This window comes from Anser anser (genome assembly GCF_964211835.1).
Source record: "Anser anser genome assembly, chromosome: 22".
NCBI lineage: Eukaryota > Metazoa > Chordata > Aves > Anseriformes > Anatidae > Anser > Anser anser.
In genome coordinates this window covers 4670262-4684755 of record NC_139743.1, presented here as the reverse complement: position 1 = coordinate 4684755, position 14494 = coordinate 4670262, and the positions used below count along the sequence as shown (strand labels likewise).

At 68.4% G+C, this 14494-nt stretch overlaps 2 protein-coding genes across 7 annotated transcripts; both read right to left on the bottom strand.

Annotated features, from left to right (window-relative positions):
• Positions 1-336: 336 nt before the first annotated feature.
• Positions 337-11144, bottom strand: ABCG4 (ATP binding cassette subfamily G member 4). Of its 5 annotated transcripts, none has more exons than XM_083808563.1 (15): positions 11126-11144; positions 9402-9639; positions 7353-7470; positions 7140-7272; positions 6924-6974; positions 6613-6758; positions 6248-6371; positions 5918-6032; positions 5550-5689; positions 5281-5379; positions 4963-5131; positions 4386-4486; positions 4122-4280; positions 3878-3996; positions 337-3772 (listed from the first exon to the last, which is right to left on the bottom strand). In XM_083808563.1, exons 2-15 carry the CDS (start codon positions 9628-9630, stop codon positions 3547-3549), a joined length of 1929 nt encoding a protein of 642 aa, XP_083664689.1. In that variant the 5' UTR covers positions 9631-9639; positions 11126-11144; the 3' UTR covers positions 337-3546. The 5 variants fall into 5 exon arrangements, with proteins under 5 accessions (XP_083664689.1, XP_083664686.1, XP_083664685.1 ...); XM_083808560.1 differs by lacking the exon at positions 11126-11144 and adding an exon at positions 10819-10933; XM_083808559.1 differs by lacking the exon at positions 11126-11144 and adding an exon at positions 10483-10615.
• A 190-nt stretch (positions 11145-11334) lies between these two features.
• Positions 11335-14372, bottom strand: LOC310885346 (complement receptor type 2-like). Of its 2 annotated transcripts, XM_083808603.1 has the most exons (4): positions 13648-14372; positions 12873-13004; positions 12609-12776; positions 11335-12504 (listed from the first exon to the last, which is right to left on the bottom strand). In XM_083808603.1, exons 1-4 carry the CDS (start codon positions 13901-13903, stop codon positions 12287-12289), a joined length of 774 nt encoding a protein of 257 aa, XP_083664729.1. In that variant the 5' UTR covers positions 13904-14372; the 3' UTR covers positions 11335-12286. The 2 variants fall into 2 exon arrangements, with proteins under 2 accessions (XP_083664729.1, XP_083664728.1); XM_083808602.1 differs by having other exon boundaries at positions 12609-13004.
• Between the last annotated feature and the right edge of the window lie 122 nt (positions 14373-14494).

The following is a 14494-nucleotide window of genomic DNA, read 5'->3' as shown; positions in this document are numbered from 1 at the left end:
CTGGGGGGGTTCAGAGGGTGCTGGGGGGGGTCCGGGGGCGGCTGCAGGACGAGCTTGTGCGGGGTTGTGCAATGCACGCGTGTACGGGCACGCAGCCTGACGCGGTCCCGCAGGGCGCGGAGCTGCTCCAGCACCCCACAACGTGCTGCAAGATCCCAGAAAACACCCAGAAAATCCCAGCCTGCCCCCCCTTCCCCCCTCCCGTGGCTGTACTCGCCTCCCAAATGTCCCCCCCAGAGCCTACAGGTGTGTGGGTGCCTCCCCCCCCAGCACCCATGGGCCACCCGTCCCCGCCCCGCACGCAGGGGAGGCAGCCCTACAAATACACCGTAAACACACTATAAATATAGGTTTTATTGATGTGCGAAACCCCACGAGTACAGCTGGCAGCCCCCGGACACCGACACACGCCGCGACGCCTCCGCCCGCTCCACGGCCCTCCGGACACTGCTGGGCACCGCTGGGACCCCCCCCACACGCTGTCCCCATGGGACACTCACCTGCAGGCAGCCCCCCCAACTCCCCCCAGAGCCCGGGGGCTCGCTCCCACCTCGCCTGGGGCCGGCCAGGCCGCTGTAGGGGTAGCAATGCCCCGGCCCCGCTGCGCAGCCTCCCCCCCGGCGAGGCAGCAGGAGCTGGGCAAACACCCCCTGCGCCCACCTCCCTTGGCCTCCGCGCTGCTGTCTCCACGCTTTTTTGGCAAATGGCCCCAGGGAGCACGGATTAAAGCTGCCCCCCCCCCCCCCCCCCCTTACCAACACGGCACAGCAAAGGCTGGAAAAGCAGCGGGGTGCTCGGTGGTGGAGGGATGGGAGGGAAGGTGGGCACGCACGGCGAGAATGAAACGCGTTTATTGCCTGATCGGGGAGGGGGCGAGACCCTCCCTGCGCTCCTTGCTGCCCCCTCCAGCAAACCCAAAGGGATGAGGGGGCTGCTGCTGCCCCTGTGAGCGTGCCGAAGGGGCCTGGCCATGCGTGGAGGCGAGGGGCCAGATCCCTGCGCCCCTGCCTTGGGGCTGGCGGAGCCAGGGGAAGGAGCTGAAGCAGGTTTAGAGGGGTTGGAGTGCAACCGGCGCTCCCCAGGAGCCAGAGCCACAGCCGGATCCGCGTCCTCGTCCCTTCAAAGTGCATGGCAGGGGCAGGGAGGGTGCAGGAGGGGAGAGGAGGCGTGGGGGAAGAAGCCTGCTCTTCTCCATCGCGCTCCTCGCGATTATCCAGCCGCGTTCCCTGCGGGGGTGCCCGCAGGCAGAAGCACCCCCGGTGCCGTGTCCCTGCTCTCATAAAGTGCATCCTTACTGCTGCGTGCCCCCCACACCGCCCAGGACAAGCCAAGACCCAGCTCAGGGACCCCATCCCCACACCCCAAACCCCCCGGCAGAGCCGTTCTCCAGCTGCAGAGCTCACCCCAGCCCTTGTCCTGCTCGCCCTGGTCCCTGTGCTGGGAGCAGCAGGAGGCAGGGCCCACGTGAAGCTGCTCCATCAGCACCTCCTGCTGCCTTGGTACCCGCACCCAGGGGAGAAGCCCCAGCCCAGCAGCACGCACCCCGTGCTGGGCAAGGCTGAACGAGCCCCAAAAAGCAGGGCCAAAGCGGGGCAGCAGTCCAAGAGCCCCCCAGAGAGTGAAATGGAGATGGGTGACAGCCCTGCAGCTCCGCCACCCCCTGGTGACGGAGCAGACGTGGGGACGGGCCCCCTCTCCCCGTGCCCCCGGTTAGCAGCATCGTGTCCAGGAGGCAGCAGCGCTCCAAGCCTGTGCAGCCTCACCGCAGGACACGACAGGGCCAGGGGTGAAGGAGGATCCAGGAACCGAGGGGAATTTCAGGAGGGACAGTGATAAGTCAGCCGAGAGCCCCTGGGGAAAGCCCCAATGCTCAGCAGGGGAAGGGCACCGGGGCAGGTACCGCTGCCAGCGCCCCTCGGTGCAGGAGAGCCCCGTGGCTACCAGCTCCTCGTGTCTGTGCTGTCCAGGCAGGGGAAACCCAGCCCTGCCGCGTGCCCGTCTGCATCTGCCATCCACCCGCCCGCTGCCAGCTGGCCCCCGCGGTGCGGAGCAGTCCCAGCCCGAGCCAAGAAAAGCGCAGGAGAGGCTCGAGGATATTGCTGAAGTCCGTCCTTCGCTCGGCGGTGCCCCGCTGCTCGGAGCGTGCCGGCAGCAGCCTGGCACAGCCTGCGCTTGGAGCCAGGGCCGAGCTGTGCCCTCCCCTGTCTGTGCCCACCAGAAAGCAGCGGGTTCCTGATGGCATCAGCGCAGCCCCGTGTCCTGGTGCCAGCACAGCAGTGTGTGCACCCCGGCCTCAGCTCCGTTCCTTCGGCGAGCCAGCGAGGTGCCCAAATGCCTTCCCTCCGCGAGGGGTGACTTCGGAGGAGCCGCCAGGGACCCTTGCCAAAAGGGACCTCATCCAAAATGAACCTTATCCGGACACCAGTGCCCAAGTGCAAAGCTGTTCCCAGCACCAGGCTCACCCGACGCGCACAAACCGCTCCAAGACCTCACCTGCTTTCCAGCCCCGGCGCTGCTGGGACCCATTTCTGTGCGCTCCTACCCCAGGAGGGTCCCGCTGCGACGGGGCCGTGTCCCATCGCCTCCTCGCGGGCAGCACGCAGGCGGTGCTGAGCGGTGCTGTCCTCCCCATCCTGCCGAGATGGCTGCAGCGGGGCCAGGGAAGGAGAGGAGGGAGGCACAAGGGAAGGGCTCGGGGCCAGCTCCAGCAGCAGAGCTCCAGCGACGGCACGGTGGGGACCCAAATCCTCCGTGCGGGGTTTGGTGGGACTGGTCACTTCTCTCCACGTTGGTTGCTTTTATCCTCTTGGCTCAGATCCCAGAGACAACAGGGACCAAACACGAGGCTGTCTGAGGTCTGAGAGCCCTGTCCCAATCCCACAGACCCTACACCAGGTCCCCAGGTCTGCAGATCCCCTCTGAGGATGGATCCAAGCAGCAGCACGAGAGAGCCCCAACTTCTCTGCCTGCTGACTCCCCTCCTTCCCCTCCATGCAGGCTGGAAGCAGGGAGGGTTAAAACAAAAATAAAAATAGGAAAAAAATAAAAAGAGGGGGATCTAGGCCGAAAGGAAAAGGGGATGCAGCAATCTCTGTGGCTACGGCGGCAGGAAACACGAAAGCCTTGTGCAACCGGGCCTGTTGAATATTCGGGCTCCTCTCCATGCTGATGCACGTGCTGCTGGCCTGGTGCTCCGGGGGCTCGTGATGGCTCTGTGGGTGTCCCCTCCTGGTACGGAGCAGCCGCCCTTGGCCTCGTGGGACCGTCCCCGGTGCCCCTCGGAGAAACGCAGGGTGGCCGGAGGGGCCCCAAGCTCCGTGGGGTCCGGCAGTCCCCGGGGGAATGAGGGTGACAGGCGCCAGGGCTGTACAAAACTTTTGCGATGAAGAGTGCGTGGAAAGGTTAAAACAGTTCCGAGATGTCTCAAAACCCTTCTCGACTGAGCCAGGCCTGGCTGGCACCCACCGACGCGGCCCGGGGCGCCGGGTCCAGCTGTGTCTGTCCCCAGGCCAGGCCCGGGAGCGGCACCGGGGCCCCGCGGCCCCTTTATCTCTCCGACTTGACCTTGTACCTGAGCACCAGGTAAGCCAGGAGCCGCAGGATGACGAAGAAGATGCCCAGGATGAGGAAGTCCAGGTAGAGCTTGGCCTCCTCCACGTCCAGCTCCTGCAGGATCTTGATGGGCTTTTGGAAAGGGCAGAAGTCCTCGAGGCACTCCAGGTCCTCGCGCTCCATGGCGTAGATGGTGAGGATGACGCCCTCGAAGCCGTACCTGGGGCAGAGCACACCCCACGTCACCTCGTGTCACCACGTGCCCCTGTTCCCCCCTCCCCAGCCCCACGGGGGGGCAGCTCCCGGCCCCAGCGCTGGGTCCCACCTGACGTAGGAGACGTAGGAGCTCCACTGCAGGTAGGTGGGGATGGTCTTGAAGCTGACGAAGAAGCCCGAGAAGAGCAGGACGGGGATGGCGGTGACGGGGCCCACGAAGGTGGCCACCTGGGGAGCACAGCACGCTGGGTGCCCACGGCCACGCCGCCCACCTAGGGGTCCCCAAACCTGCTCGTGGGACCCCCTGCGACCTTCCCCCCACACCCCAGGTAAAGCCAAACCCCCCGCCTGACCTGCAGCGAGGTGGAGGCAGCTCCGATGAGGAGCCCGAGGGACTGAGCCACCAGGGCCGTGGCGGTGGCCAGGGCGGAGAAGAGGAGGAAGCGCGTGGCTTCGGGGGGCTGGCCCGTCATCCAGTAGACGATGCTGCAGTAGGCGATGGGGCAGATCACCTGCGGCGGGGAGAGAGCCCTGCTGGAGCCACGGACCCTCCCCGGGGGACGCAGAGCCCAGGGACCCCCCAGCCCGGGGCGTCGGGGCCACGTTTCGGTGCTCACCTGGAAGGGCACGTCGGCCATGGTCTTGGCCAGGTAGTAGGCTTTCAGGCTGTACCAGTAGTTGAGGTGCTCCCGCAGGAACACCGACATCTCCTGGGGAACTGCGGGGAGGGAAGGGGTCGGCAGAGCCCCGGCCCGGGCTGCTGCAGCCCCTCTGCCCACCCCGGTGGGGGCGAACGCCCCCCCCCCCCCCAGCAGCCACCTGCCTGCGGGCAGGAACCCGAGCGGCTTCACCGGGGGAAAAAAAAAGAGGCCGAGTGCGGAACTTGGTGCGTGGAAAAGTCAGCTGAGCTGGGGGGTTTCAGCCAGGCTTTTTGAGGAAGTGAGAGGGAGATGCAGCAGCGGGGAGCACAGCTCCACGGACCTTCTCTCAGCAGGAAGAAAAAGTCCTGAAGTCTGCTTTGGGCCAGACAGCAAACAAATGGCAACACTGCAATACACCCCGGGCGATCCTGAGGGAAGTTTTCCCCTTTTCTTGGATTTTTTTTCCCCTCTCCTGCCCAATTTCCCCCCTTTTATCCAGCTCAGCCCTCCCCATCATTCAGCACCCCCGCCCCCAGGGCCGGGAGCTCCTTACAGGTGAGGATGGTGGGCATCAGCGCGGCAAACATGAGGAAGAGCATGGAGAAGAAGAGGAAGCCGGTGTTGTTGAAGACTTTGCCCGCGTCATTGCCGATGTGCAGGTAGAGCAGCCCGATCAGCACCCCGATGCAGATGTGGGACATGAACCGCAGGTGGGTCAGCACCTGCGGGCACGGGGGGCGCGGGGGCTCAGCGAGGCAGGGCCCCGGCCCCGCAGCACCCCGGGGAGGCAGAGGACAGCCTGCCCCTTCCTCCAGGGAGAGCCCTGGCTGGACTCTCCCCGCCCGCCCCCCCGGCAGCCCCCTGCCCTCACCGTGTCCCGCAGGATGCAGATGAAGGTTCTCTTGAAGAGGATGCAGAACTGGGTGGAGGTGCTGGTGGCGAACGTGTGGCTCTCGATGTGGTCCACGTCCTGCGAGACCACGGGCAGGTCACAGACGTGGCTCAGGGACAGGGGTCGTCTCCCAACAGGAGGACCCGATGCCCGTGGGGCAGGCAGGACGGAGGTGTCCCCAGCCGGGCACCCCGGGACCTGTGCCCCCCCCCCCACAGCTCCAGGAGCCTGCTGTGCTCCCCGCTCACCGCCACGCAGTGCGCCGGGCACGACGGGTCGGCCTTCTCGGGGCTGCTCTTCTTCTCGGCCATGGTGCACATGCCGTTCTGCACGGCGCGGAACAGGACCGGGTTGAGGTCCCCGTACTCTCCCGAGGCCACCTCGATAACTGCAGAAGAGGACAGGACCCCTGAGTGGTGCTGAGCCAGCCCTCCACGTCCCCTCTCCTCCACCACGACCCCCCAGGGCAGAAGGTGGGAGCCCCCTCCCCGTGGTGCTGTGCCACCCGGCAGCCCAGCACCCAGCGGGGGGACCCTGTCCCCCTGTCCCCTTGGGGTTTGGACCTCGCCACCCCAAAAAAAACACGGCCCAGGCTGGGCGGGGGGGGGGCACTCACTGAAGTCGGCGGGGTTGTGGTACGTGGGGCAGTGGAGGCCGAGGCCCTTCAGGTAGGGGATGAGGTTGGTCACGACGCCTTTGAAGATGCACTGGCCCTGGCTCAGGATGTACAGCTGCGAGAAAAAAAAAAGCAAATCTGGCAAGCACGGAGCAGCGGGGGCACCTCTCCTGCTCCTCCCCACCCATGGGACACCTTGGCCAGACCCCCCACCAGATGCCACGCACCCCCAGGGTAAAAACCTGCAGCCCCCACCCCCCTCCCAGGGCTTCCCTCCCTGGCCACAGGGGCCCCACAGCCCTGGGGGGGGCCCCGTGCCCCGTCCCAAACCTTGTCGAACATCTCGAAGAGCTTGGCGCTGGGCTGGTGGATGGTGCAGATGATGGTGCGGCCGCCCTGCGCCAGGGAGCGCATCAGGGACACCACCTGGAAGCAGGAGGCGCTGTCCAGGCCGCTGCGGCCACGAAGGGTGAGGCAGAGGAGAAAGAGAGAAGGGGAGAGGTGAGAGGGAGAGAAGGACGTCCCAAAGACACCCCCCACCCCCTGCAAGCACCCCTTTCTTTCAGGCCCATGGAGGAGAGCACCCCGCTGCAGCCCCCCTGGGGGTCCCACAGCCCCGCTCGGATCCCAAGGGGTCCCCGGTGTCCCCCGGTGGGGCCAAGCAGCGCTGGGAGCCCCGGTCCCTGTGGTCTCACCTGGTGGGCTCATCGAAGAACATGACCGGGGGGTTGTTCACCAGCTCCAGGGCGATGGCCAGGCGCTTGCGCTGCCCCCCCGAGAGCGAGATGGTGCGGGTGTAGGAGCACTCCAGCAGCCCCAGCGCCGTCAGGATCTCGTTGACCTGGGGGCACAGCCTCCTTCACCGCGGTGTCCCGGGGACCCTCGCCCTGTCCCCGCCACCTGGGGGTCCCTCTGCCCCCCCCGGTGTCCTCAGGGCTCTCCCATCCCCACTGCCCTGCACTGGGGCGAGACGAGAGGCCCCGAGCCCACCTCCCTCAGCGCTCACCAGCTCCTTCTTCACCTCCTGCTTCTCGCTCAGCTTCAGGTTAGCGGAGACCTGCGGGGGGAGGACGGGCAGGGCGAGATCAACATCAGGCCCAGGGGCGCCCCCGATCGATGTCGGGGGGCCACAGCTCACGGTGAGGAAGCGAAGGCGAGCAGGACCGGGTCCCCACGTCCCACTGCCAGCGTGGAGGCCCCGCAGCCCCCCCCCGGCGCTCACCATCATGGCCTCCAGCACGGTGAGGTGCGGCAGCAGCATGTCGTCCTGCATGATGTAGCAGGACATCTTGCGGAAGGTGCGCAGGTCCCGCGGCCGGCCGTTCACCAGGATCTGCCCCTTCATGCCCGTCTCCCTGCGGGACGGAGGCGCCCGGGGACGGATGCAGCACAGGACCCCCGGCCCCCAGCCCCGCTGCGTCCCCCCCAGCCTCACCTGTAGCCAGCCAGGATGTTCATCAGCGTGGACTTGCCGGCGCCCGAGGGCCCCATGATCCCGATGAGCTCCCGCTGGCAGAACTTCCCTGACAGGCATTTGAGGAGAGTTTTGTACCCTGGGGGGAGAGAGCAGAGCGGGTCCAGCTTTTGGGATCAGCGCAAGGGGACTGCGAGAGCATCCCGGCACCGGGGGGACCCCAAGACCTCCACGTGCTGTGGAACAGCTAACATCACTTCTAGGGGGCTCTCTGCCCCCAATTTTTGGCTGGTCCTTTCCAGCACTTGAAAGACACGTGCCCTAGACGATACCACAGACCAGGAAACCCCCGGGTCAGGGAGTGCAGCCTGCTGAGGAAGGCCACCAGGCTGTGACATGGTGACACGTTGTCCCATCCCGGAGGAGGGGGTGCCATGGGGCAGGCGGAGCCCCCAGGCCTGCCGGCTGCTGCCTTCATTGGCATTCATGCCGTGGCGCCCGGCAGCAGCCACCGCTAATCAGACCTGGAATTATCTCTGCTTTAAGGCGGCTGATTAGCATTTTGTGGCAGCAGGAACGCGACAACAGTGTCGGGAGCAGGGAACGAGCACAGCCCCAGGCTCTAAGGAAATGCCCCTAAATGCAGCCCCAGCAGGGGAGCTGTGGTCTGCGGGGTGCCGGGGCTATGAGGAACCACGGACCAGGTCCGGGCACCTCTCCGTTGGAAAAAACACCCACCCCACGTCCCGTGGCTGCAGCTGGCCTTGGGTGATGCCAACACATCCATCCCTGCCCGCAGACCGGGGCAAGCCTTGGGGCCAGCCCTGTGCACGGTCCTTACCCCACAATAAGGGGGCAGCCCCTCTCCTGGAGCAGGGATCCGGCACCGCCAGCCCCCCCCCCGAGCCCCTAAACGCACCCCTGGGGTCCGGGCCGCCTGCGCCCAGCAGCACCCCGGGGAGAGGCGCAGCGGGGCGCGGGCAGGGTGCCGTGCGTGACGGCAGCGGGGCGAGCGAGCGGCCCCGGCGGCGTGCATGCTGCTCACATCGGCGCCACTGCAGCTTGCGCAGCGGTTACTCGCGTTCATTGACTGCCAGTAACCTCCAGCTTCAGCACCCGGGGCCGGATCCCGGCCGACGGCACCGCGCTCCTCTGCGCGCTCCAGGGGCGAGGAGCATCCTCCTCCTGCCGCCCCAGGACCCCAGCACCCCTCGGCGCGCTCCTCGCCGCCCCAGCCCCACCGGTGTGCGCCCCCCAGGACCTCTGGGTGCTGCGTCCTGCTCTGCCCCAGGCACCCTCAGCACCTCGGTTCAGCCTCCATCTTGTGCTTCCCCAGCATCCAAGAGGCAGAGCTGGCCCTGGGGCTGGTCCCGCTGCCGGGCACTGCCTCAGTTTCCCTACCCGCAAACCCTCGGGGCTGAGCAGGGACCTTGCACCCTTGGTCTGCGCACCCCAGGACCCCGCTCAGCCCTGCCTTCCTTCACCTTCCCCAGATCAGCTCCCCCCTGTCTCGCGGGGCTGGCCGATTGGCATCCCATTAAGTGAGAGCGCTAATTAAAGCGGACTACCACCCACCAGCTGCCATCTGCCTCCCCTTTCCCCTCCCTGAGCTCTCGGCCGGGGTCATACACGGGGACGGGGAGCACGGCCCCGGCTGCGCAGGGGGCTGCCGGAGAGGACCCCCCCCCGCACACCACGCACCCCCTCGCCAAACCGGGGCGCCCCTCGGGGTCTCCTGCAGTTGGCACAGCAGCCACCACACCCTGAACCGCTGCGCTGGGGAGACTGAGCCATCCTGGCTGCCCCCCTGCCGGGAAAGCGCCCCGCGTGCCCCATACAGCCCCCAGGATGGGGTCTGGTTTTGGGGCCAGGCATCCACAGGGGACAGCAGGGTGAGCGGCTCCGGCATCTCCCGCTGCCGAGCACAACCTCCCGCAGAGCTGAGGCGCTCCTTTGGGGCAAAAAAGGGACGGATCCAGCACAGACGATGATGCTGGGGACCTGGGAGAGGTCAGGGAGCGGGACAGAGGTGTGACAGCCCTGGGTCCCCTGCCCGGCCGCGGCCCCTACCTCTCTTCCTCCACCAGGAGCCCTCGCGCACGGAGTAGGACAGGTCGATGAACTCGATGTTGACGGCCGAGCGCTTCGGGAGGTGGGAGAACCTCTGGGCCTCCGTGATGTGGTTCTCCACCTTCTTCAGGTGGGTGGTGAGCAGCGGGGCGTCCGGGGGGCTGGCGTGGCACACCGTGTCCTCCAGGGCGATGGAGACGCAGGCGGGATCCATGCCCTTCTCTGCCATCGTGGCGCTCTGGGGGGAGGCGCACGGGGACGGGATCGCCGTGGGCCCCTTTTTTTTGGGACCGGGGACCCGTTTCACTTCCCCGTCTTTTGCCGGCACAGCCCCAGACGCCAGGCCAGCACCAAACCGGTGTCACCACGGTGTCACCGGCTCCATCACCACGGTGTCACCGGCTCCATCCCCGCTCGGCTCCAGGGCTCTGCGGTGCTCCCATCCCTCTCTGCAGCATCACGGGCCGGGATGCCGGGTCCCCCCCGCCCGAGCGGGCCGCGCACAGCACCCCCCCACCCACGGGGCTGGGACCCCGAGGCTTTGCTAACCTACATTTTGCTGAGCCGCAGGCTGCAGGCGGCTCCCGGCCGCAGCTGCAGTGCACACACGCAGCCCCTGGAAGGCGAGGACGGCCTCGCGAGGAGCTGCGCCGAGATCTCCCCGCTGCAGGCAGATCCCTTGCAGGGCTGGGGGGGTGGGGGGGGTGGGAAAAAAAAATAAAAAAAAAAAATACCAGCCCCAGCCCCGGGGGAGAAAAGGTGGGTGCGAGGGCTGCACGGTCCCCCCGCCCACACCCTGCAGCCTCAAGCTTTGTGCCCCCCGTGCTTAGGGGGGGGTCCGTGCCGGGGGTCTCAGGGATGGGGGGGCCACGAAGCGCCCTCGGGCTCACCTTGCCTCCTCCTCCCGCAGCGCTCCTCGATCCCCCAAATCCCCTCCGGGAAGCTCCGCGCAGGCACAAGGCGGCTGGGGGGGGCTGGGGGCGGCAGCTCGGCCGAGGACCTTCCTCCTCCCTCCCGGCCCCTTCCCTCCCCGGTAGCCCCGAGCCTTTGGGGGGACCCCCCCCAACCCCCGGGGTCTCACCTGCCGGGCTGGGGGCTCCGTTCCCAGCGGCTCCGCCGCTCCCCGCTGCCGCAGCGCCGCCGCCGCCGCCTCTCCCTCCCTCCCCTGCGGACAAAGGGGCGCTGCCCGGAGCCCGGGGGGGGGGTGGGGGGGCTGCGGGGGGGTTGGGGGGGGGGGGCTGCCGGTGCTCAGCACCCGGCCCCGGGCCGAGCCCTGCCCCTGCGGGTCCCCAGCCGGGGTCCCCTCCCCATCCGTCCGCGGGGCTGCGATGCGCACGGATGGGAGGCGGCGGGAGGTGGGGGGGGGGGGTCGGGGGGACAGGGGGGGTCGTGGCAGCGCCACCCGCGGCCGTGTCACCTGTGCCCGCGTCTCCCGTGGCCGTGTCACCCCGCCCGTGGCCGTGCCGCAGCCCCCGGCCCCGCCGAGCCCCCCGCCGCCAGCGCTGCCCCCGTTGCCTGCCGCGATGGGCGGCCGGGGGGGGGGGGGGGGGCGGTGAAAAAAAAAAAAAAAACCCTCTTAAAGGCACCGGCCCCGCTTCCTCCCTTCCTCCCTCTCTTCCCGCACGCCCCAAAGGCCCCAGCATCCTTCCCCCAGCTCGCCGAGCCCGCAGTTTGCCAGCCCCCCCCCCCCCGGTGCACCCCTGGGTCACCCCCCCCCCACTCACCCCAAAATCCACGCCCAGGACCCCGGGGGGACAGCGAGGCAGAGCACTGCTCAGGAAGCTCACAGCACCCACCAAGGGTCAGGGCTGCCGGGGGCACAGCTGGCCCCAAATTGCGTGGTTCCCCCCCCCCCCCCCCCCATATCACGGCTTTGCCCCCAGCACACGCCCCCCCTCCCCACCGTCCCCACGTCCCCAGAGCCTCACCTGGCTCCCCACCAGCACCTCGCACCGAAACGTGAGAGAGACGTACGGAAACGGGTAGCACTGACGAGGGTGTTAATTAAAAAAAAATTAAAAAATCTGTTGAGCTGAGGAAAGCCTTCCCCCTCCCGCAGCTGGGACAGAGCCGGGGGGCAGCGAGCGGAGAGAGCAGGGGCAGCTCCAGGAGGTGGCAGTCCTGGAGCCGGCCTCCAAACGGGGGGCTTCTGCCATTTCCTCACGGAGCCGAGGGCTCCCTGTGCTCCCCCAGCTCGCTCCCCTTTCAGCACGCCCGGCACCGTCCCCAGGGCGCTCACAGGTCCAGGACGGGACCCGTGGCAGAGGGAGCCTGGCCTGGCCCCGGGGCGCGCGCCCAGGACAGGTCCTGTCCCTCCGGGGACAGAGCGGGCAGCAGGATCTCCCCGCACAGCTGGAAAACCTGTGTCAGTGCTGCTAATGGGTTTTTTAGCTATCCGTGGTGGTGGCGCTGGGCCTCCGGCACCCCTGGCAATCCCATCGCACGTCCCTACTTCTTCCCCGGGGAGTTAAAATACCTGCTCTTCCTCTGCTGCTTCGGAGGGAGCGCGCGGCCATTCCCGGGGGTGCACGCAGGGAGCATCGCCCCGGCGGGGCGCGAGGGGAGAAAGAAGGGCTCAGGGAAGGGAGCCCGGCCAGAACCCCAGGAGGAGAGACGGCCACCCACGGTGGCTGCAAGTCCCAAAACTCTCCTCTCCGCCCAGGTGAAGCCTCGGCGTGGATTGAGCTTACGGAGAGAGCCCAGTGACGGAGACACGCGGCCAAGGGAACGGCAGACGCCAGGCGCGGAAGCCTCAGCCCTACCCAGAGGAAGGGGTCCGGAGAGCAGGAGCAGCAGGTCCTGAGCCGCTCAGCAGCCCCCAGCCCTCAGGACCACCGCCCCTCCCCAAAAACCAGCACCAGACCCTTACCGGGGGCGGGCGGCCGCTACCGGGACTCCCCGCAGGGGACGTGGCAGTCGCACTCGCAGAGGTCGCAGCGCAGGAACCAGCGTGCCCAGCCCGAGCGCTTGGGGACGCAGGCGGAGATCTTGACGCAGCCACGAGCGAGGGGGGGTCCCAGGTGGCTCAGGGTGCTGCAGGACGAGGAGCACCTCCCGGCGACGTCCCGCTCGCTGATCTCAATCCGGCCTCGCAGGCAGAGCCCTGCGCGAGGGCAGGACCGGGGCACATCCCTCGGGTGCCCACCAACCCCTTTCCCCCCCCCCCCACGGCGGGTTGGGGACGAGTGAGACCCCCGCGGTACTCACGGAGGCAGGTGGGCTTGGGCGTCCAGCGGCCGTCGGACCGGCAGGCGCTGGCCGGGTCCCCCAGCAGCAGGAACCCAGGCCGGCAGCTGTAGCGCACCACCGAGCCCACCCACCAGTCGTTGCCGTACACCACCGAGTTGAAGTCGGCCTCGGGCCGCCCGCAGTTCACTGGGGACGGGGAGGGTCCCGTGGGTGGGGTCCGGGCTGCCAGAGGGGCTCGGCACCCACGCACGGCCCCGATCCTGTCCCCCCACGCTCCTGTACCTCGGCAGAAGGACTTGTAGCCCAGCCAGCAGCAGCTGCCGGTCCCGCACTGGCTCCTCTTCAGCTCCTTGTGCTTCCCCTTGCAGCCCCCCAGGCAGATGGGCGCTGTGCCGGACCAGTAGGTGTCCTGGTCTGCCGGCGGCGCGGGGAGAAGGGCAGAGCAGGGCTGGGGGGGGGGGGCTGAGGACCACCCTGCCCGCCAGCTCCCCAGCCCTCAGAGACCTGCGGGTGGGAGGTACGAGCCCAAAGGCTCCCCTCAGCCCACCCGTGAGCACCCACTCGCCCCAACTCTCCTTCCTGCCAGCTCTCCCTTCCCCACTGCCGAATTTCAGCCCGGGGCCGTGGCGAGGGTCTCGCTCCTTGCTGGTGCCAGCATCCCCGGGACACCCCGAGAGCCCCGCTTTTATCCCGAACACCCCGTTGTTACCTCCCGGGTACTCGCAGGAGCCCAGCGTGGCCAGCACGGTGAGGAAGAGGAGCCCCAGTCCCATGGCAGTCCCTGCCCTCCTCCCCTCGCCCCCGAGCACGGCCCAGGGGAAAGTGAGCTTGGTTTCCATACCCGGGGCGGGATGCTGGGGCGTGGGGGCAGGGAGCAGAGCTCCCCGGGACGCCAATCCTCTCCCCATCGGATAATCCCCGGCAGATTACCCTCCCTGGGCCCCGGGGTTTAAAGGGACAACTCGGGCGGCGCGGGGATGCTGCAGTCCGGGCAGCAGAGCCCCGAGGCCCGCGGGGTGGGGAAGGAGAGCCAAGAAGAAGCGCTGGGAATGCAAACCTGGCAGGAGGCCCCGCTCCTGGAGGTGTCCTCGCGGCTCTGCCGAGCGCCAGCGAGAAGACGCCGGGCGGGGAGGGCTGGGCAAGACCCCGGGCACGCTGCGCGCCTGCAGCCCGGGGACGCTCTCCCCAGGGCGAGCGTCCTGCAGCAGCGCGCGGTCGGAGCTGCTGGGAAGCGGGGGTGCCCCCCACCCTCGGATCCAGCCCCAGGAAACCTTCCCCACACAGCCCGGGACACGCAGCGCTCCCTGCTTCATCCCCGCTTCCCGTCCAGACCCCGCGCAGCGGGTGCAGAGCTCGCAGCCCCGCGGGCAGGGCACGGCCGAGGGGCCACTCGCGTTGCCCCAGCGCGCAGCCCAGGGTCACACCCGCGGAGCTTGGAATTAGAAAGCGAGCGGACGGCCGGGGGTTCAGCCTGATCCCCTCCGTTAACCTGGGGTTCCGGCAGCCTGGGCTCAACTGCTTGAGAAAGGAAGAGGGAAAAGTTGGCGGCAGCCCCGCCAGCCCCCTGCCAGGGAGCCCAGCTTCGCCCCGTCCTCACCCGAACCGCTCACCAGAACGCACGGGGCTCTGCTGAGGGGCCCAGGCCGCTCTTCAGATTCAAACGACAGCCTTGCAGGCAGCCGGCAGTCACACCCCGAAGGAGGCAGCAAAAACCCAACCCACGCCAGGAGAGCCTCAGCCAAACCCGGCCTTCCCGTGCCGCCTGTGGGCACCTGGGGCACCACACGCTGCAAGGCAGGGGCCGGCGGCCCCAAAAGATGCCGAGGGGTCCCGGCAGCTCCGCGGCGGGGCTGCAGACCCCGGGCAGCTCGGTCTTACCTCGCAACGCGCTGCGGCGGGCAGGG